This window comes from Lissotriton helveticus, chromosome 7 (assembly GCF_964261635.1).
Source record: "Lissotriton helveticus chromosome 7, aLisHel1.1, whole genome shotgun sequence".
NCBI lineage: Eukaryota > Metazoa > Chordata > Amphibia > Caudata > Salamandridae > Lissotriton > Lissotriton helveticus.
The window spans coordinates 629,611,557-629,634,274 of NC_136068.1; the positions used below are offsets into that span (position 1 = coordinate 629,611,557).

The window sequence follows — 22,718 nt, forward strand, 5'->3', positions numbered from 1 at the left end:
GCATAGTGGCATGGCATATAGGGTGTGGAGAATAGTGGCCTGGTGTACACTGCAATGCCTTAGAGTGAAGTGGCGTAGAGTAGAGTTGTGCATAGTAGGGTAGAGTTGTGCACAGTGGAGTGCAGTGGCGTAGAGTGTATTAGAGTGGTAGAGAGTAGAGTAGCATATAGAACACTGAGGTAGAGTGCAGTAGAGTATTGTGGTGGGTGCAGAGTAGTGTGGCATATACATCAGTGGTGTAGAATGGTGTGCAGTGGTGTAGAGTGGTCCAAAGTAGAGTGTAGTGGCATAGAGTGCAGTGGCAGAGGCTTAGAGAGCAGTGGCATACAGTTCAGTGGCGTAGAGTGGTGCAGAGTGCAGTGGCACTTTCATAGAGATATATATTTTTTTACATTTCACTTTCAATAGTGCAATGGTCCTTTCTCAATCATTTTGAGAGAGTACCGTGGTACTCTGTAAACTTCATAAAATATATATATAAATCATTAAACTACTTTAATCTAACTCTAGAGTGTTTGCTAAACTGCCTCATGTTTTCCTATGCATTATAAAAAGAGTAATAATGTAGATATCACATTAAATCACAGAATAAAGACAAAGTCTGGTCCAAACAAAATGGCAGCCTTTTTATTTTCCAAGGGCTTATATTGATCCGCAATATTGTGTTTTGCCATCGTCATGTACTGTGTTATACGGCAAAGGTATTGTAGTATAATGTGGCTCAATATATCACTAGGTTTTTGTCCCCTAGTACTTAAAAACAAGTGAACAAATTCAGATCAGATCATAAAAAGCACCTTTACCACGCCATAATCTATATTCCTACCAAATTTCATGTAAACCCGTTGAGGTTTTTAGTTGCTACATCTGATTAAAAAGTCCATGGAAAATGCATTGATGGGAAAATGTGCCCCCCCCCCCTTTTCCTTGCACCCCCTTAACTAATCACCAAAAAAACAGTGTAGAAAACAATAGTATGCGTCCAGCTGTATCCTTATAGAATATCTGCCTCCTCCCTTACAAAAATGTCTGTCCATCTTCATAGTAGTCTGGAGTAGGAAGGGATAGGGAGCAGGAGTTAATAGAATGTACTAACAAGAGAGATGTTAGAGCCCACTTAGAGGATTTGTCTCGAGGAAGATCTAGGAGTATCATTCTCACTACAGTAAGTAACTTGCACATCATTAAACATAAGAACTAATATGCAAAGATAGTGTATGTGACTACAATGAAGTGGCTGCTAGTAATTCTCAATGCTTGTAGGAAGGTTAAAGAAAGACCTGACCCCTCTCCTCATGTCTCCACAGGAAGCAATTCAGTTGGATGGGGAGATATTCTTTGCCCTCTTGCGCAGGGCATCACCAATGGCATACCGGCACTTGAAGAAGTACAAGATTGATCCCATACTCTACATGACTGAATGGTTTATGTGCATCTTCTCACGCACGTTACCCTGGTCCTCAGTGCTGCGTGTCTGGGACATGTTCTTCTGCGAAGGTAAGACTCACTTGATAACTAGATATCCATCCATACTAATGTTTCTTCACGCTACCTTCCCTCTTGTATGCATAAAAGGCACAATGTCTCCACAAAAGTGCAAGATTCTGGGACACCATTTATAAAATGTATATTTTCCAATCGGATAAGATGAAAACGTGGCCAGGCAACATTTTCAGATTTGTTTTTATTAGTGAGCTGAAATAGAGTAAATAAAACATTTCTCTGAAAACGTCACCCAAAGCCATGAAACCTTGGAGCAAAAGAAAAGCAAGAAATGGTGCCCTAATAATACAAAGTGTTCCCTTAATGGAATTAGACACTGTTCCTTGTAGACTCCTGAAAGATTCCACCATCTCATCATGTCCAGAAAGGTGTCAGGCAGTTTTGTTTTTTTCGACTTGTGTTCCCTAACACTAATTAAGCCATTTTTGGAGGTTGGAGTCCCTCACAATACCTTTGGATGTTACCTTTTCCCCTGACTTTCCTTGATGATGTATCACACTCCTTTTGTTTTTCAACACTCTGCCAGCTTTTTAATTTTTTTTTTTATAAATGCAGCGCCTATGGATGAAAAATGTCAAAGAATGATGTCCACAATGTCTGTGTGGTCTGTTTTCTTAAAACCACTCCACTAAAGACTGTAGAATTTGTCAGCAAATGTAATGTAGGAGGCTGTGGGACAGGGAAGGCGCCTGCCTCAGGGCTACTTAAGAGGAAATCGGATGCAGGTTGTCACTAGCAAAGTCCATCTCTTCAGATGACGGACGCCACCATTGTAACCTCCTTTCCTTCCATGCTGCTGCTTCTGCCACTTCTGCAAGTGGGTCGGCAGTTACTCATCATCTCTGGCTCTTCTAATTCTGGTTGACATCAAGGGACAGATGGTCATCGAAGTATAACCACGCTCCAATGTTGAGAGCCTTTCAGTACTCAGGGTTTACTTAAAGGATCCAGTGTACATAGACATTTCCACTTTGGAGAGGGGGGCTCTCCATCCCTTGAAGACTCATTCCCTCAGACTCTTTTTGGCAGCACTTGGGTTATCTTCCGCTTGATGAGGATAGAATCTCTTCTTCTCTGGATCCCACAGATTTGCTGATGGTTGTCTCAACAGAAGATTATAGCCAATTCTCCTGCAGGTTAAAGTTCTCCTCCTAGAGTTCAGCCACAACAGAGACACTGGCTTTCTTCAGAGGTCATGTCTACACTTCACATTGGAAAGACTTAAACATCCTTATGAGTGTTATCACAGGTAAAAAGATGTCACTTTCTTGGTGTTCCATCATGAGACTCAGGGAAGAGGAGCAGGAACATACCTCTCATCACAAAGGGCACGCGCTCCACTTTCCGGAGTCTCTTAATTCTAGAAGAGAAACTTGGTGTGCAGGTTTATGCCTCAATAGCTTTGTCAAGTTTATCTGGTTGCTTGGTTAGGAGGAATACTGTTGTTCTGAGTCTCAGATTAGATTACATTTGGGATGGAGGAAATCATTTTTGCTGATGATATCCTTCTCTATACAAATGAACCAAAGGCTATCATAGATAGACTGCTGCACGTCTTGAAGGTCTTTTGGATTCTACTCCACTTTTAGAATTAACTATAATAAATCTGTAGTTTACTGCCTGTTTGCCTTGTCTCTTAGTCGGTTATAATTCGAAAGGGTTTTAGATATCTTGGATTTATATCTCCTGTGATAAAAGTGAATTCTTTGAGCTCATCCTGTAGGGTGCGCTTGTCGGGTTCCAGGAAGATATCTGCTGCTGAAGAAGGCATACCCCTCAGTCTCTTAGGCCGGGCTGCTATGTTCAATATGATCACAATGTGATTCTTACATTGCCTCTAAAACTTTCCCTACTGTGTGCCAGAGGACTTTGTTTTAAATCCCTAGATGCTTATGATACCTAGATATGCTACTTTTTTGGCCACAGTCTCAATTCATCTGCTCCAAAGCTTTAGCCAGGCCCAATGGGTCTACAACTGATGCATGGCTCTGTCCAAACTTCGAAAATTTTACTGTGGTGCCTAACTCGAGAGTTGGGCTTCTCAACTGATAAGGACCCTTTCCTCAGGATAGAAAGACAGGTGATGGAGCCCCATAATTGCCTTACGGGCATGTTACGTAGTTGAGGAAAGTTTGTTTGATTAATTGAAATGTTAAAGAAATAGTCATTGAGAATAAAGCACACTATTGTGTCATTTTAATAAAAGTATAAGGGGAACATTCTAGCCCAGCAGGCCCCAATATACATAATCTAAGTTGGTTTATCACGTCATGTTAATTGAAATCCTATTTAGACACTGCACATTTATTGATCACCTCAGGGTGATGGAACTCCCAGTTTGGCACTACATATTAGAAATAACCATCCAATCTATATAAAATATTTAAACTTGTTGTCTATTCTTCAGGGTAATGACGTATATCTTACATTATAATATGCTGGATTCATCTAATAAAACTACTTCATTCTTTACTAAACTTATGGTCCTATTGAACAAAGCTTCAACAAAAAAATGTAAAGCTTGATTATACTTTTTCCTATTCAAATTTATGGGAACACCATAGAAATATTTATCAGCCTTGTACAGCAAGAAGGGATCTGCAAATTTACCAGAGCACATGTTATCCGTGATGGACACATGGAGTTCTGCATCTGTGAGTTTAGGCTGAAAGGGTACCTCGACTAGATGCACACCCGTGTGGAAAATCACCTTCCCAATGGATGTTGGGCGACTGGAGCATTTCCCTAAATGAGATATTTTATTTATTAGCACATAGGGGATAAGATAATAACTTGGTGGACACTCTAGAAAACTAAAAGAAAAATTAGCCATGGACTTAGAAGAGCTTGGAGGCCTTTCCTAGGCCTGAGAGAGAGAGCCATTAGAGCGGGAGTCAAGATTGGTCCAAATCAACATTTTACAAAAAATCTTTTACACAATGGCAAACGTAGTACAGTGTGGTAGAGCCTGTTGTGATCTTGACCTTAGGATGCAGCTAGATGAGAGCCATACCCTCTGGTCCTGATCCCACTTTCAATCCTTTTGAGACTGGGTCAGGTGCTGTTTGAGGCTGGTGACAGGAATCCCACTTAGCAGGGATGAAAAACTCCTTTTGCTAAGTATTTGAGATGACAAAACTCATTCCAGCTGTGAGAAGGTGGCCTGGTATATGCTGTCCACTAATTAAAGTGGGCACTCTGTACCAGTCCACACGACCCTTATGATGTATGAGGTCAAAGATAACCTTATTGAAAGTCATCCTAGTGGTAGTTATGGAGAGCAGTCTTCAGGCTTAATTTTGAAAGAATGTTAAGCAGCTTGTTTTACCACAATATCACCTCCTAAATGACTAAATGAAAGGAGAACCACACAGTGTTTTTATAAAAATATGTATTTATTAATATAACACTCTCTACTACTCTCTGTACGAGACTAGGGCACAAAGTACACTATACTGAATCAATAGAACATTCGTAAATCGCAAAATACACAGCGGGCTCCAGGGGGAGACCGAACCATATACAAAACAAGCATTAGAAATGCAATCGGGCTCGGATTTATTTGAGTTTGAGCTAATGGCATTGTAAATGCCAATGTATTGTTGCTATGTGTTATGGAGTGTGTTCATGTGGTGTGTACTGCCAGTGATCTCCTTGTGAGTGTGCGAATATTGCACCGTTACTGCCTGTGATGTCCTTCTTGTGAGTGTGAGAAGCTTGCACCTCTGCTGCCTGTGGTCTCCTTGTGAGTGTAAGAAGCTTGCACAGCTGCTGCCTTTGATGTCCTACTCACTACTCTACTCTACTCACTACTCTACTCTACTCACTACTCTACTCTACTCACTACTCTACTCACTACTCTACTCACTACTCTGCACTCACTACTCACTACTCTACTCACTACTCTACTCACTACTCACTACTCTACTCTCTACTCACTACTCTACTCACTACTCTGCAGTCACTACTCACTACTCTGCACTCACTACTCTACTCACTACTATACTCTGCACTCACTACTCACTACTCTACTCTACTCACTACTCTACTCACTACTCAACTCACTACTTTCTACTCACTACTCAACTCACTACTCAACTCACTACTCACTTCTCTACTCACTACTCTGCACTCACTACTCACTACTCTGCACTCACTACTCACTACTCTACTCACTACTCTACTCACTACTCAACTCACTACTCAACTCACTACTCACTTCTCTACTCACTACTCACTACTCTGCACTCACTACTTTAGTCACCTCACTACTCTACTCACCTCACTACTCTACTCACTACTCTACTCACTACTCACTACTCTACTCACTACTCACTACTCTGCACTCACTACTCACTACTCTGCACTCACTACTCACTACTCTGCACTCACTACTCACTACTCTGCACTCACTACTCACTACTCTACTCACTACTCTACTCACTACTCACTACTCTGCACTCACTACTCACTAATCTACTCTACTCACTACTCTGCACTCACTACTCACTACTCTGCACTCACTACTCACTACTCTGCACTCACTACTCACTACTCTGCACTCACTACTCACTACTCTACTCACTACTCTGCACTCACTACTCTGTGTGCCTGGTGAAAGCGTGCACTGACGGCTGGTGGTGTGTGTATGCCTGGTGAAAGTGTGCACTGATGGTTAATGGTGTGTGTGTGCGCCTGGTGAAAGCTTGCAGTGACGGCTGGTGGTGTGTGTGAGCTTGGTGAAAAGCTGATTACCCTGCATACTCACATAGTGATTACCCTGCATACTCAAACACTGCTCACCCTGCACAGTCACACACTGCTTAACCTACACACGCACACACTGCTCACCCTACACACTCACACACTGCTCACCCTACACACTCACACACTGTTAACCCTGCATACTGCTCACCCTGCACGCTCACACACTGCTCACCCTGCAAAGTCACACACTGCTCACCCTGCACACTCACACACTGCTGGCGCTGGACACCAACGTACTGCTCACCCTGCATACTCACACACTGCTGACCCTGCACACTGACACACTGCTGGCCCTGGACACCAACGTACTGCTCACCCTGCATGCTCACACACTGCTGACCCTGCACACACACACACTCCTGGCCCTGGACACCCACATACTGATCACCCTGCATACTTACATACTGATCACCCTGCATACTCACACTCTGCTCACCCTGCATACTCACACTCTGCTCACCCTGCATACTCACACTCTGCTCACCCTGCATACTCACACTCTGCTCACCCTGCATACTCGCACTCTGCTCACCCTGCATACTCGCACTCTGCTCACCCTGCATACTCGCACTCTGCTCACCCTGCATACTCGCACTCTGCTCACCCTGCATACTCGCACTCTGCTCACCCTGCATACTCGCACTCTGCTCACCCTGCATACTCGCACTCTGCTCACCCTGCATACTCGCACTCTGCTCACCCTGCATACTCGCACTCTGCTCACCCTGCATACTCGCACTCTGCTCACCCTGCATACTCGCACTCTGCTCACCCTGCATACTCGCACTCTGCTCACCCTGCATACTCGCACTCTGCTCACCCTGCATACTCGCACTCTGCTCACCCTGCACACTGACACACTGCTGGCCCTGGACACCCGTATACTGATCACCCTGTATACTCGTATACTGATCACCCTGTATACTCGTATACTGATCACCCTGCATACTCGTATACTGCTCACCCTGCATACTCACACACTGCTGACCCTGCACACTGACACACTGCCGGCCCTGGACACCAACGTACTGCTCACCCTGCATGCTCACACACTGCTGACCCTGCACACTCACACACTCCTGGCCCTGGACACCCACATACTGATCACCCTGCATACTTACATACTGATCACCCTGCATACTCACACTCTGCTCACCCTGCATACTCACACTCTGCTCACCCTGCATACTCACACTCTGCTCACCCTGCATACTCGCACTCTGCTCACCCTGCATACTCGCACTCTGCTCACCCTGCATACTCGCACTCTGCTCACCCTGCATACTCGCACTCTGCTCACCCTGCATACTCGCACTCTGCTCACCCTGCATACTCGCACTCTGCTCACCCTGCATACTCGCACTCTGCTCACCCTGCATACTCGCACTCTGCTCACCCTGCATACTCGCACTCTGCTCACCCTGCATACTCGCACTCTGCTCACCCTGCATACTCGCACTCTGCTCACCCTGCATACTCGCACTCTGCTCACCCTGCATACTCGCACTCTGCTCACCCTGCATACTCGCACTCTGCTCACCCTGCATACTCGCACTCTGCTCACCCTGCATACTCACACACTGCTGACCCTGCACACTGACACACTGCTGGCCCTGGACACCAACGTACTGCTCACCCTGCATGCTCACACACTGCTGACCCTGCACACACACACACTCCTGGCCCTGGACACCCACATACTGATCACCCTGCATACTTACATACTGATCACCCTGCATACTCACACTCTGCTCACCCTGCATACTCACACTCTGCTCACCCTGCATACTCACACTCTGCTCACCCTGCATACTCACACTCTGCTCACCCTGCATACTCGCACTCTGCTCACCCTGCATACTCGCACTCTGCTCACCCTGCATACTCGCACTCTGCTCACCCTGCATACTCGCACTCTGCTCACCCTGCATACTCGCACTCTGCTCACCCTGCATACTCGCACTCTGCTCACCCTGCATACTCGCACTCTGCTCACCCTGCATACTCGCACTCTGCTCACCCTGCATACTCGCACTCTGCTCACCCTGCATACTCACACACTGCTGACCCTGCACACTGACACACTGCTGGCCCTGGACACCCGTATACTGATCACCCTGTATACTCAAACACTGCTCACCCTGCATACTCAAACACTGCTCACCCTGCATACTCACACACTGCTGACCCTGCACACTGACACACTGCCGGCCCTGGACACCAACGTACTGCTCACCCTGCATGCTCACACACTGCTGACCCTGCACACTCACACACTCCTGGCCCTGGACACCCACATACTGATCACCCTGCATACTTACATACTGATCACCCTGCATACTCACACTCTGCTCACCCTGCATACTCACACTCTGCTCACCCTGCATACTCACACTCTGCTCACCCTGCATACTCGCACTCTGCTCACCCTGCATACTTACATACTGATCACCCTGCATACTCACACTCTGCTCACCCTGCATACTCACACTCTGCTCACCCTGCATACTCGCACTCTGCTCACCCTGCATACTCGCACTCTGCTCACCCTGCATACTCGCACTCTGCTCACCCTGCATACTCGCACTCTGCTCACCCTGCATACTCGCACTCTGCTCACCCTGCATACTCGCACTCTGCTCACCCTGCATACTCGCACTCTGCTCACCCTGCATACTCGCACTCTGCTCACCCTGCATACTCGCACTCTGCTCACCCTGCATACTCGCACTCTGCTCACCCTGCATACTCGCACTCTGCTCACCCTGCATACTCGCACTCTGCTCACCCTGCATACTCGCACTCTGCTCACCCTGCATACTCGCACTCTGCTCACCCTGCATACTCGCACTCTGCTCACCCTGCATACTCGCACTCTGCTCACCCTGCATACTCACACACTGCTGACCCTGCACACTGACACACTGCTGGCCCTGGACACCCGTATACTGATCACCCTGTATACTCGTATACTGATCACCCTGCATACTCAAACACTGCTCACCCTGCATACTCACACACTGCTGACCCTGCACACTGACACACTGCCGGCCCTGGACACCAACGTACTGCTCACCCTGCATGCTCACACACTGCTGACCCTGCACACTCACACACTCCTGGCCCTGGACACCCACATACTGATCACCCTGCATACTTACATACTGATCACCCTGCATACTCACACTCTGCTCACCCTGCAAACTCACACTCTGCTCACCCTGCATACTCGCACTCTGCTCACCCTGCATACTCGCACTCTGCTCACCCTGCATACTCGCACTCTGCTCACCCTGCATACTCGCACTCTGCTCACCCTGCATACTCGCACTCTGCTCACCCTGCATACTCGCACTCTGCTCACCCTGCATACTCGCACTCTGCTCACCCTGCATACTCGCACTCTGCTCACCCTGCATACTCGCACTCTGCTCACCCTGCATACTCGCACTCTGCTCACCCTGCATACTCGCACTCTGCTCACCCTGCATACTCGCACTCTGCTCACCCTGCATACTCGCACTCTGCTCACCCTGCATACTCGCACTCTGCTCACCCTGCATACTCGCACTCTGCTCACCCTGCATACTCGCACTCTGCTCACCCTGCATACTCGCACTCTGCTCACCCTGCATACTCACACACTGCTGACCCTGCATACTCACACACTGCTGACCCTGCACACTGCCGGCCCTGGACGCTCACACACTGCTGACCCTGCATACTCGCACTCTGCTCACCCTGCATACTCGCACTCTGCTCACCCTGCATACTCGCACTCTGCTCACCCTGCATACTCGCACTCTGCTCACCCTGCATACTCGCACTCTGCTCACCCTGCATACTCGCACTCTGCTCACCCTGCATACTCGCACTCTGCTCACCCTGCATACTCGCACTCTGCTCACCCTGCATACTCGCACTCTGCTCACCCTGCATACTCGCACTCTGCTCACCCTGCATACTCACACACTGCTGACCCTGCACACTGACACACTGCTGGCCCTGGACACCCGTATACTGATCACCCTGTATACTCGTATACTGATCACCCTGCATACTCAAACACTGCTCACCCTGCATACTCACACACTGCTGACCCTGCACACTGACACACTGCCGGCCCTGGACACCAACGTACTGCTCACCCTGCATGCTCACACACTGCTGACCCTGCACACTCACACACTCCTGGCCCTGGACACCCACATACTGATCACCCTGCATACTTACATACTGATCACCCTGCATACTCGCACTCTGCTCACCCTGCATACTCGCACTCTGCTCACCCTGCATACTCGCACTCTGCTCACCCTGCATACTCGCACTCTGCTCACCCTGCATACTCGCACTCTGCTCACCCTGCATACTCACACACTGCTGACCCTGCACACTGACACACTGCCGGCCCTGGACACCAACGTACTGCTCACCCTGCATGCTCACACACTGCTGACCCTGCACACTCACACACTCCTGGCCCTGGACACCCACATACTGATCACCCTGCATACTTACATACTGCTCACCCTGCATACTCACACTCTGCTCACCCTGCAAACTCACACTCTGCTCACCCTGCATACTCGCACTCTGCTCACCTGCCCTCAGCGAACTAGCATCCACCTGGAAAAATTTCCAGAGAGGCCATGGACTGTATGGGCTTGGAACCATTTGGCGGTTATACAGCAGCGAGGGAAACTGTGCCTGTTCTGTTATGTATTAGTGAAGTGGCTGCATCAGACAGGGTTCAGAAAGTTCAAAATGCCTAAACTTCATTAGAAATTACGGAAGTCTGGGAATGTGCATCAGTCTTGCAGTCAACAGCCTGTTCTAGAAACTGTGGGGCAGTGAAGTTTTTAAAAATCTGATTACGTAGACAACGTCTCTCTCCTCCGTGTTCTGGATCATTGAACTGAAACCTACACACATTCAAACAACGGACGGACACACTCCCCTTCCCAGACCCTAAAAATAAACAGTCAGCACACCATCGCTCATTATTCTTACAGACTGTCACGCAGAGGCAGAAAAAAGACACCCCGTAGCAACTTAAAACAAGAACTACAGTGTGGACGAGCATGTATGAGTCATCTTCTGTGAGCCTCGCCTGCTGCCTCTCGTCATTTAACATTGAACGCGCTCACCGCTGTGAACGCGTTTGCATCATCTGGCTTGCATTACACGGGCACTCTGACAGCTCGTAATTAAGATTAATCACTCTGCCATGCTCGCTCTCGCACACAAAATGCCACATCGGGCACGCGTACATTACTTACAGCCTATCACTTCAAGGCTACTACATACACAGCACAGGGAAGACGAATCACTGACCAGATGCCAGAAAACGCAAAGGAATGTGTGGAATTCCTCTCACCAAGGCCCTTCTTCTTCTTCTTCTTTTTTTTTCTTATAACATTAGGATCTCTTAACTCCTCCCCCAGGAGGGGGAGGAGTCCGAGCCCTAAAAGATTAATCACTCTGCCATGCTCGCTCTCGCACACAAAATGCCACATCGGGCACGCGTACATTACTTACAGCCTATCACTTCAAGGCTACTACATACACAGCACAGGGAAGACGAATCACTGACCAGATGCCAGAAAACGCAAAGGAATGTGTGGAATTCCTCTCACCAAGGCCCTTCTTCTTCTTCTTCTTCTTTTTTTTCTTATAACATTAGGATCTCTTAACTCCTCCCCCAGGAGGGGGAGGAGTCCGAGCCCTAAAAAATGGTATAACAACAACGACTTGACTAGACACAGTGCCTAGAACCTATAGAATTGCTGGGACCACAAGGAACCACCCAGAGGAGTAACACCCTTTGGAACATAGGAGGTTGTAAGGCCAACCGGTGTTACCTATCTCAGAGGAGCCGGGTGCATAGGGGTCAAGTGGTGTTGGAAACCTTTGTCGTTTTCAATGGAGAGTTGCAAAGAAGTACTGCTATCAGGAGGGCGAAGAGTGTCCGTTTGAATCCAAACCTGGATTCGAGGTGAGTAGAACCTGAAAGCAGAGGGGACAGAGTCTGGGTCACTTTAGGTGACCAGGGGCTCAGTAGTGGAATGCCCACCAATGTTGAGTGCTTCAGGAGTGAAGAAAGGTTGCTTGACTCTGCAACCACGGGGACCTGGAGACGTTTAGGATGATGAGGATCCGGAGGTGAGATGTCTCACAAAGGATGTCGAGTGCTGATGGGTCGATGTCCGGCTGGAGCACCAACAAGCCTTGGCAAATGCACCCCACGCGGTCTGAGGAAACCGGTTACGGTGTGGACCAGCAAGGTCCAGGGGACTCTCCAAGCACTGGAGAGTCAGGGCACTTTTGGAGCAACTAGGTAAGCCCAAGAACAAACAAGGTAACCCTCGCCAGTACCCACAGGCCAACGGACATGAGATCGTGAGGAGACCTCAAGCGAGTTTGCAAAGTACCAGCCCACAGGACACTTGGTGAGTGGAGGCCGGAAATCTCTGGTGCAAATACTGCTCACTGCTCTGGGTCAGGACCACAGGGAGTTCAATGCACAAACTCGGGAATCGTCACTAAGCATATGCAACTGCAAATGTACGCGGTGCACAGGGGTTCGGGTTGCACGGTCCCCACGAAGGATACTTGTCTCAGAATCGCTGAGAGGGCAGATCAACCTCAGGGACCTTCGTAAACCCACCTCCTGTGCCATGGAGGGCTCTGGCGGAGTCAGTTAACAAAGGCCATTGAAATTATATTTAAAATTTCACCACTGTTGCCGATCGCTGACCCCCGTTGCGGTACTATAGTCTATGTGTGCACGTTAACCTATTTTGCGACAGGGCCGCTCGAACGGCTCCAGGCGTCACTCTTTGCTGCCCCAATAAATGTGGCTGAATATGTTACTATGTACTCCGCCAGAGCCCTCCATGGCACATAACGTGGGCAGGACGCGGCGATCCTTATAACATTACGCAGCTTCCGAGGGCCCCTTTTAACTGACTCCACCATAACTTACAATGGCACATACCGCGGGCAGGATGTGGTGATCCTTAAAGCATTACGCGACTCCGATAGTAACTACGCTTGCGTGCTATACACAGACACACAAGCGAGACGCGGCAAGTTGTATCTAAATAAATGCTTAGAACCTTGAGATTATCACACAATGGGTCACGAGAGACCATTTACATTTTCAAAAGAGGGCACAACATGAGGGGCGCAATGCTCCATGCTGATTAGTTACAGGCTGACAAGAAAATAGCACCAAACAATTTTTGTTTTCAGCCAGTCCAATGTGAGTAAGCGACACACGTACAGGGGATACTCCATTAAGCATGACTCCATCTAGCTAGTGTACAATAACTGAACTGCATTTTGGAGCACTACAGCTTCTACACATTTCAACACAGGAGAAAACCCTTCCTAAACGATGACCGCTGTAGACAAATATCTTTTTATAAGAGATAGAGAAATGAAAGAGAGAACCACAACCCCACCATCTCTCTAATGATCCCTACCATCCTTCCATACACAGCCATAACTTTATGGAAGCCTAAACCTGTTGTACTGACCGCCGGGTACTGTTGATGCCTGGGAACTAGACATAATAGGTGAGTCCTTTGTTCAACATCAATCAGAAAGTTTTCTGCTGTATTATCCACAGGGGCATGCTGTCCACCTTTGTTCACTGAGGATATATTTTTACAATGGTTTTTATCTGTTTTTACTTAATCAAGACACTAGTTGCACATTTAATAGTGTGTTCCGAATGATGTACGAAGTCACCATTACCATGGTCTAAGACCTACACCTGTTTTTATATGCCTTTGTGTCTCCTTATTACAGGTAGATCCAGCTCATCACAGGTACATTGACACATTAAGCACCTTCTTTTTGTGACACTCTGATTAGCCTACTGGATACTTCTGCAGATCCTTTGGTGTAGATAGTTTCCGTAACAAAATAATTTTTAAGGTCCTGAAGAATCGCGAGAAACATGTTCGTTATTGAACACAAGCGCGAGAAACATGTTAACCGTTACAAGCACACACTAACTGACACTCAAGTAGGAAACGTATTCCATCAAGTACCGGTTATCTTCTTTTTAACTAAGGCAGGAGACCCCCAGAATAAACTTTCACCGGTACTCCCAGCCTTATTTTAAACCCACTATCACGTCTGCACACTGCTGGCCCCACACCCGCACTTCACAAAACGGCTGTTGGATAAAAGGTCTCCGGTAAAGTGCCCCTCTTTGAGGTGAGCCCATTGGGTATTGCACCGCCGACCCGACGAGGAGCAGCCCAGATTATGAAGCATGACACCTGAAAGGGTGTGTGAGGGTATTACATCCAACAAAATGGATGCCCAACTGTAGATCTCAGTGAGACCAGTGGCATCCAGACAATAGTGTGATTCGTACATAATTCCTTTGAGGAACGACACAGCATTCCTTGTTTTGATAACGTTGCAGGCTTCCAAGATTCTTAAAGAAGTACAATCTAATTTTATTAGATTTACTGTTTGCATTGGGCCATCATTTATAGGCCGGGGCAGAACTCAGCGAAGTGACCTAAAAACTCTGCCACTCTACGAGTAGTTCCACAAGTGGCGGAGTGCGCTATTCGCTCAGGTTTTTAGCGCCGGGTGTTTGTCCTGTGCCGGAAAATCAGCGCTAACGGCACTGTGCGCAGCGCAACAGGGCGCTGCTTCATTTGATTTCTCGAGTAGATGTTCTACTTGAGCGGCAGGTTCCTCAACACGAATGGAAGGTTTCTCAATGCGATCTGTTGTGGCCATCCGTGACTGCCTGCAAATCTCGCAGGGAGGTGTTCTGGAGTAAGATTTTCCTCGCTCATCAACTTTGTTGGAGAGCGATGAAAAAACTCTGCTACGTATAACGCAGTTTTTCAGAACTCCCGCGATACACAGAACACGAAGTGGGAAAAACTCTTCAGACTCCACGAGCGGAGTTACACACCCAGGCCTAATAATTTCCTTCTTTTCTCTTACATCATTGTTAACTGGTTGTGTGGTTTCATCCATATCTATGAGTTTAACGGTGTTGTGGCCTATTGGTAATAAATGAGTAAATCTTGCGTCTTTGGTCAATTTTTAATTTTGATTTGGTTAGAAAACATAAAAAAATATGTTCTGGGATCTTGTGCATGTGTGGAACTATTTTACCTTTTAGGGATTCTGAGAGAGCACCAGAATACCAATGGTGGATAACTCTTATTACAAGTAAGTAACCTTTCCTTCTCATTTTAAACACAGTAATTTTGTACCTTACTAGAAAACAGATTTACAAATCCTAATTTGGTAGGTTCCCATGGCTGAAGTTGTGTGTGAGGTATTTCCTCCAAGGTTAGCTTTCATGGTTAGATCAGTGTGTAGGGGCCTTGAAGCTTGAATGGGACGGAACAGTGTGTAGGATGAGCTCCCAGGGCAAAGATGGTTCTCGTAGGTTGAGATCTTTGAAGTGTTTGAAGACTAGTTACTCGGTCACTCGTGTCACAGTGGAGGATTGGTTATTTTAGTATCTTTTGTTTATTGACGACCACTCTTACCCCTCTTTCCTCTCTTTCCTCATTCTTTCAGGTAGTTTGATATTGTTGTAGTTATCCATGATTTTGTTTCTACTACATTGATGGTATTTGTTTTTGTGTTTAGCATTTTATTGTCTGAGGATTTCTGATATTTTTTTGGGAGGACAATTCAGTGCAGATGGGGTGGTTCAGGACTGTTGAAGTTAATTTGTGAACTGTCTAGATACAGGAAAATGTTGCAGTAGGCACTACTACTCTTCTACTGTTATCTAACGTTATCAGCTTCATTGCACATTTGAGTTAGAATTTAGGTATATGTAATAAGACACCTTTTCAGGGGTGTGCAAACATTTCTTAAATATCTACTTGTCCCATGGACAAGATGCTTCAGAAATCTGCTTGTCCATTAAAATAATCTGCTTGTCCCATTTAATGCAAAGTTGTGAGATGACCAATTATTATTATTGTACCATTGTGATATGATAAAAATTATTCATTGAGCGCGCGTTCACCAGCAGTTTCTTGGCGCTTAGTAGGAAGTGCATGGACATGTGCAGCGAAAAATTATTAATTGAAAGCCAGAGAGAAAAACCACATCTTGAGCGATTTCCTGAACAGGGGGTAGGAATGGATTTGGCGTAGTTCGGGAGGAAGTGTGTTCCAGAACTGAGGCGCCAAGAACGCAAACCGTGTTTTTTCTGTTTAAATGAGCGCGGGGTCAAGAGATTGGAGCTAGCAGAGCGTAGGGCACGGGGGGAACATACCGCTGAATTCTATTAGCAATAAAATCGGGCCCATGAGATGACAGGGCTCTGTGGTTCAGACAGCACAATTTGAAGAGACAGCGCTGGGCGACTGGTAGCCAATGGAGGCTCTTAAGCAGGGGTTTCACATGGTATGAATTAGGTTGTCCGTACACAAGTCTGGCTACTTGATTCTGCACCAGTTGAAGCCGATGTAATTGATATGCAGGGATTCCAGCGTAGAGTGAATTAGCATAATCGATGAGTGACATAACTACGGCCAGGATGACTTGGATAAGGGCCTCAAAAGAAAGAAATCTGCTAATTTTCCGAATACTGCGTAGATGAAAGAAACAGACAGAAACTACCGAATTAATCTGGGTCTTCAAAGTAAGATCGTCGCTGATTGTCACACCAAAACTTTTGACCATGCTAACTGGAGAGGGTGGGAGGCCCATGGAAGGGGGCCAGCAATTGTAGTTCCAAGGGTTGGCTGGGGTCTTAGTGAGGACAAGCTCTGTCTTGTCCGGGTTTAATTTTAACTGGTTTAGGTTCATCCAGTTTCTGATAAAGGTCATGGTGGACCGAAAAGTCTCCATTGCAGAAGGTGACGAGTCAATAGTAAAAACAAGCTGGAGGTCATCAGCGTATTTAAAAATGGTTACTTCTGTAGTAGGGGATCTCTGTGTATAGTCATAATCTAGTGAATAGTCCCGCCCATGTGCGTGGACCCCGGAGCAATCAAAAATAATCTCTTAAAGTGTCGAAAAAATGCAGAACTGCACAGACACTTGAGAGAATTTAAAGACAGATAATGCAGCCTATAAAAGGCTACACTGTCCTGTACTTCAACTAGAAATTCCACCACAAAATCCACAAAACAGCAAAGCCTGTACAGATTTCCCTTGCTTTAACAGCAAACACCCTCTGGAATGATAGAGAGGAGAACCTGGACAGACAAGCCCCATAGGCTGCCATTATGTGGCTCAGAACAGGATACTGTGCCTTTAAGAGAACCTTCCAGAACTTCACAGTATCCCAGAATGCACTGCAGGTCCCATTTACTGTCAGTTCTTTTTTCTGGCTCCTGCAAGCAGGACCCTGGAGCATTGAGCTCTCCCTTTTTCAAGTGTTTCTTGGTGATTTTTCACTATTAATTTCGTTTTGAGTGCTTCTAAAGTACTTTGGTGCTGTTCTTCTTGGTTTTTGCTCCTTTTTGATGTCAAATATCCCTGCATTATTTGACAAATGCCCGGAGTGCTCCAGGAAGAAGGCCAAATCAGATCCCCATGAGGTGTGTATCCTCTGCCTTCCCTCTTCCCATGTCCCAGAGGAGTGTGAGATTTGTCAAGGCTTCTCTGGCAGGACCCTGAAGGACAGACAGAAGATCAGGCTTCAGGGACTCGAGGAAAGAAGGCTGAAGGCGCAAGGTGGGTCTGGAGGGGCTCCTTCTGCCCATGCTGAGGCCTCTGGGGGGCTCCCCAGAGGCAGGAAGACCAGCAAGCGTGCCCACTCTCCGTCTGGGTCGATTGCAGCGACCACGACGTCGAGAGGGATGACTACGGTCTGTTCCCCGTCCCCCCAGGGCTCTGGGGCGAAGCGCCGTCGGCGCTCGACGTCAAGGGATGTGCACAGACCGCCGTCGAAGTCTCCGGTGACGATTTCGTAGTAGGTGATCGACGTCGAAGGGCCCGGCGTCGGCGCTCGCCGTCGGCGAAGAGGAGGAGAACATCGTCGTCGAGGGGATCCTCGTCGTCTAGGAGTGATCCGCCGTCGAAGCGGAAGAGGTCGCCGTCGAGGCGCAAGAGGTCGCCGTCGAGGCGGTCGCCGTCGAGGCGCAAGAGGTCGCCGTCGAGGCGCAAGAGGTCGTCGTCGAGGCGGTTGAGATCGCCGTCGAGGCACGAGAGATCGCCGTCGAGGCGTACGAAGTCGACGTCTAGGCATGGAAGACGGTCGACGCCGAGGAAGAGACGCTCGACGTCGAGGGGCCGACGCTCGCCGTCTGGTCACCGTTCTTCGACGTCGAAGAAGCGGGATAAGAGGCCTGATGCCATGGGAGGCTCTCCGACGTCCCAGGCTGGTGGTGGATCACCGGGCTCGGTGTATTCCGAGGTGTATACGCCTTCGCAAGTTACGCCTCCGCCGCCATTGCCGAGGGGTCCCCCTCTGAGGGCTCCTACCACTCCTCCGTTGCCTCCGCTTCCGCCAGCCGTGCCTCAACCTCAACCTCAGGTGCCACTGAAGCCTCCTCCGGTCCCTCCGAGGTCGTTTTCATTGCCCAGGTTTCCGACCCCTCCAAAGGGGCCTCCTAAGCCACAGGTCCCTGCCAAACCTAAGACGCCCGCGCCGGTGGAACCGGCAGATCGCCCGAGGCCTAGGAAGTCAAGATCACGCTCCGGTCGGAGAGGAAGGTCTAGGAGTCGTCACAGATCCTCCACTAGATCTAGACGCTGGCATAGGAGACGAAGGTCCGGGTCCCGCACGGACTCCTCCAGGACACGATCCTATTCGCCGACCTTGTCTGATTCCCCGGGGATGAGGGTGTCTCCGGTGGATGACATCCGCACGTTCCAGGAGGTTCTCCTGAGGGGGGCTACGAAATTGGGCATCACGGTGACGGCTCCTACACCTACGACGTCCGTGATATTCGAGACACTTCACAAGAAGCATCTGTCTCGCCCTCTGCTACCATTGGTGCCAGGGCTGGTTGAACCTGCGGAGAAGCTGTTCCTTACGCCTGCGGTGGTGAAGGCCGCTCCCTCCCGACTTCTGAAGAAGTACAGAGCACCGGATTCGGACCCGGCCTTCCTACGGATGGACCCAGTACCCGACTCCGTGATAGTGACGGCGGCCAGGAAGTTACACTCTACCTCCCCGTCCTCCACCGTGCCGCCTGATAAAGAAAGCCGATGGATTGATTCAGCTGGAAGGAAGGCTTGTGGAACTTCTTCCACGACCATGAAAGCCTCCAGCGATTCGGCATTGCTGGGGCAGTACGGCCGTGCCCTGTGGGACTCCCTAGAACAGTTCACGGACCTTCTGCCACGAGACAAGAAGGAGGACTTCCTGGAAATACTTAAGGAAGGGATGCTGGTTTCAAACCAGGTCATCAGCGCGGCTGCGGATATCTCGCTGTTGGCGGCCCATGGTTACTGTCACGGGATCAACCAGTGCCGCCATGCTTGGCTCAGGCTCACGTCCCTCAAGCCGGAGGCCCAGCAGCGGGTGGCCAATCTGCCCTTTTCCGGAGAAACACTGTTCGGAAAACATGCCGATGATGAGATGGCCCGCATGAAGGCGGAGGCGGAGACCCTGACGGCTGTGGGCTTGGAAAAGCCCAAAGAAAAGAATTCCTACCGCCCGTTCCAGAGACGGTTCGGTGCACAGGGAAAAGGACGAGGCAGTCTTCGGGACAGCAGCAGCAGCAACAACAGCAGCAGTTCCGGAGACCCTTCCAGAAGCGCCAGAGGGGTAGAGGTGGACAACAGTCCTCTACCGTGAACAAAGGCCCGGCCGGGTCTCGACCCTGAGCGGTTACTTCCCCTTCATCCGTTACCCGCTCCGGTGGGGGGGGGGAACGTTCAATTTTTTCTGGCAGAGTGGAGAAAAATTACTCTGGACAAGTGGGTGCTGAATATTGTTTGCGATGGATACAGTCTTCGGTTCACCAGCCCTCCTCCATCGATTCCTCCGGTCAGCTCGCAGTATCAACTGCGCGAGCTCCAGGCGGAGGCGATATCCTGTTAAGGAAAAGGGCGATAGAAGACGTACCTCTGTCTCAAAGAGGAAGAGATCTGTACTCCCGGTTCTTTCTGGTCCGAAAGAAGGACAAGAACGAGTTCAGGCCCATTCTGGACTTGCGACAGGCAAACAGGTGTATTCGCAGAGAAAAGTTTCGTATGCTGTTGTTGCATCAGATTTATCCTCAGTTGCAACAGGGAGACTGGCTATGTGCTATAGACCTACAGGATGCGTACTTCCATGTGCCCATTGCACGCAAACACAGGAAGTTCCTGCGATTTCAAGTCGGCACCAATCACTATCAGTACACAGTACTTCCATTCGGGCTGAAGTCTGCGCCCAGAACATTCTCGAAGTGCATGGCAGTGGTAGCGGCACACCTGAGGAAGAACAAGGTGTTTGTCTACCCGTACCTGGACGATTGGTTGATCAAGGCCTCCTCCTTCTCGGAAGCTCAAGCACACTTCCAGAAGACGTGCGTTCTATTGAACAAGCTGGGGTTGCACATCAACATGTCCAAGTCTGTCCCGACTCCGGTCCAGTGCATTCAGTACTTGGGTGCCACCATCGATACGATGTCAGCAAGCGTGTCTCCTTCGGAAGGCTCAGGCTCTTCTGGCCACTCCATCTACAACAGTGAGGAAGGTTTCTTCTCTACTGGTATCGATGGCCTCTTGTATCTTCCTGATGCCACACGTGTGGCTACACATGAGACCGCTGCAGGAGTGCTTGGAGGATCAGTGGGACCAGAGGAGAGGATCTTGGGACGACAAGATACGGCTGTCTCTGCATGCTCTTCAGTCTCTGAAGTGGTGGTGTTCAGCGGAGAATCTCCTCAGAGGGGTTCCCTTCCGCAAGGACATTCCCACTCAGACTATTGTGACGGATGCTGCTCTCCAGGGCTGGGGAGCGCACTCCGGAGACTTACAGATTCAAGGGACGTGGTCCCCGACGGAGTCCACGTACCACATCAATTTCCTGGAACTCAGAGCTGTTCATTTGGCACTGAAGGCCTTTCACCCGTCCTTCCAGACCAACTCTCTGCTTGTACAGACGGACAATACGACCACGATGTATTACCTCAACAAGCAGGGGGGCTCGAGATCACGCACCCTGTCGCAGGAGGCGCAGGCGATCTGGCACTGGCTTCTGACCCGAGGACTGACAATAACGGCCACCCATCTGCCAGGTGTGCAGAATGTTCAGGCAGACGCACTGAGCAGACTGATTCAGGAAAACCACGAATGGGTCATAAACGACGAAGTACTAGGAGAAGTCTTCGCAAGGTGGGGATCTCCAGACGTAGATCTGTTCGCCACCGCAGAAAACAGCAAATGCCGAGACTTCGCCGCCGGGGACGCTGGGGAATGCGTTATGGATCAACTGGTCGAACAGCTTTCTGTACGCTTTTCCACCCATTCCCCTGATTCCGACGGTTCTCATCAAGCTGTCCCAGTCCAGGGCGCGGATGATCCTGATTGCCCCGTAATGGCCCAGGCAGTGGTGGTTCACGGACCTGCTTCACCGGTCTCTCCTTCCTCACATGAAGCTGCCGTGCAGGCCGGACCTTCTCACGAAGTTCGGGGGGCGGATGTTGCACCCCAACCTCTCGTCTTTGAGTTTGGCGGAATGGCTCCTGAGATAGTGCAATATGGCCATCTGAATCTCCCAGAGGATTGCATGGACATACTGAAGGAGGCTAAACGACCTTCCACTAGAACTTCTTATGCTTACAAGTGGAAGAGGTTTTGCATCTGGTGCAAGTCTAAGAACTATGACCCTACGACATGCAAGGAGGATGTCATCCTTCCATATCCACTACATCTGGCGCAGTCTGGCCTTAATGTCCATTCCATTAAGGTTCATCTGGCTGCTTTGACTGCCTACAGGAAATGCCCTTCACAGACTTCCTTCTTCCAGATCCCTGTGATCAAAGATTTTTTGGAAGGCTTGAAGAAAGTATTCCCTCCTGTCGTGCTTCCTTCCCCTTCCTGGGAATTGAATGTGGTGCTGTCCAGATTGATGAAGGAGCCTTTTGAACCTATTCATAAGGCTTCGTTGCAGCACCTGTCCTGGAAGGCGGCGTTCCTCGTGGCCATTACATCGGCCGCAGGGTGAGTGAAATTCAGGCCTTGTGTTGCCAAGAACCTTATACTGTATTTCATGCTGCTAAGGTTGTTATGCGTACTCACCCTAAATTTATTCCCAAGGTTATTTCTGATTTTCATGTCAACCAGACTATAACTTCACCTACGTTTTTTCAGAATCCTTCATCTCCAGCGGAAAGGTCTTTGCATTCCCTGGATGTTAGGAGGGTGTTGAAATTTTATCTGGATAAAACCAAAGATATTCGTAGGTCAGACCAATTGTTTATCAATTATAGATCAGTCAGGACGGGTCTTGCTACCTCTAAACAGTCCATCTCGAGGTGGATTGTGTCCTG

The 22,718-nt window shown here is 48.8% G+C and overlaps 1 protein-coding gene across 1 annotated transcript in view; it reads left to right on the forward strand.

The window, feature by feature from the left end:
- The window catches only part of TBC1D10B (TBC1 domain family member 10B), a 367,011-nt gene that overhangs the window by 253,776 nt on the left and 90,517 nt on the right, over window positions 1–22,718 (forward strand). The window contains exon 7 of the mRNA XM_078652863.1: window positions 1,308–1,497. Coding sequence (XP_078508989.1) covers window positions 1,308–1,497 — 190 coding nt within the window. The remainder of the gene's footprint in view (window positions 1–1,307; window positions 1,498–22,718) is intronic.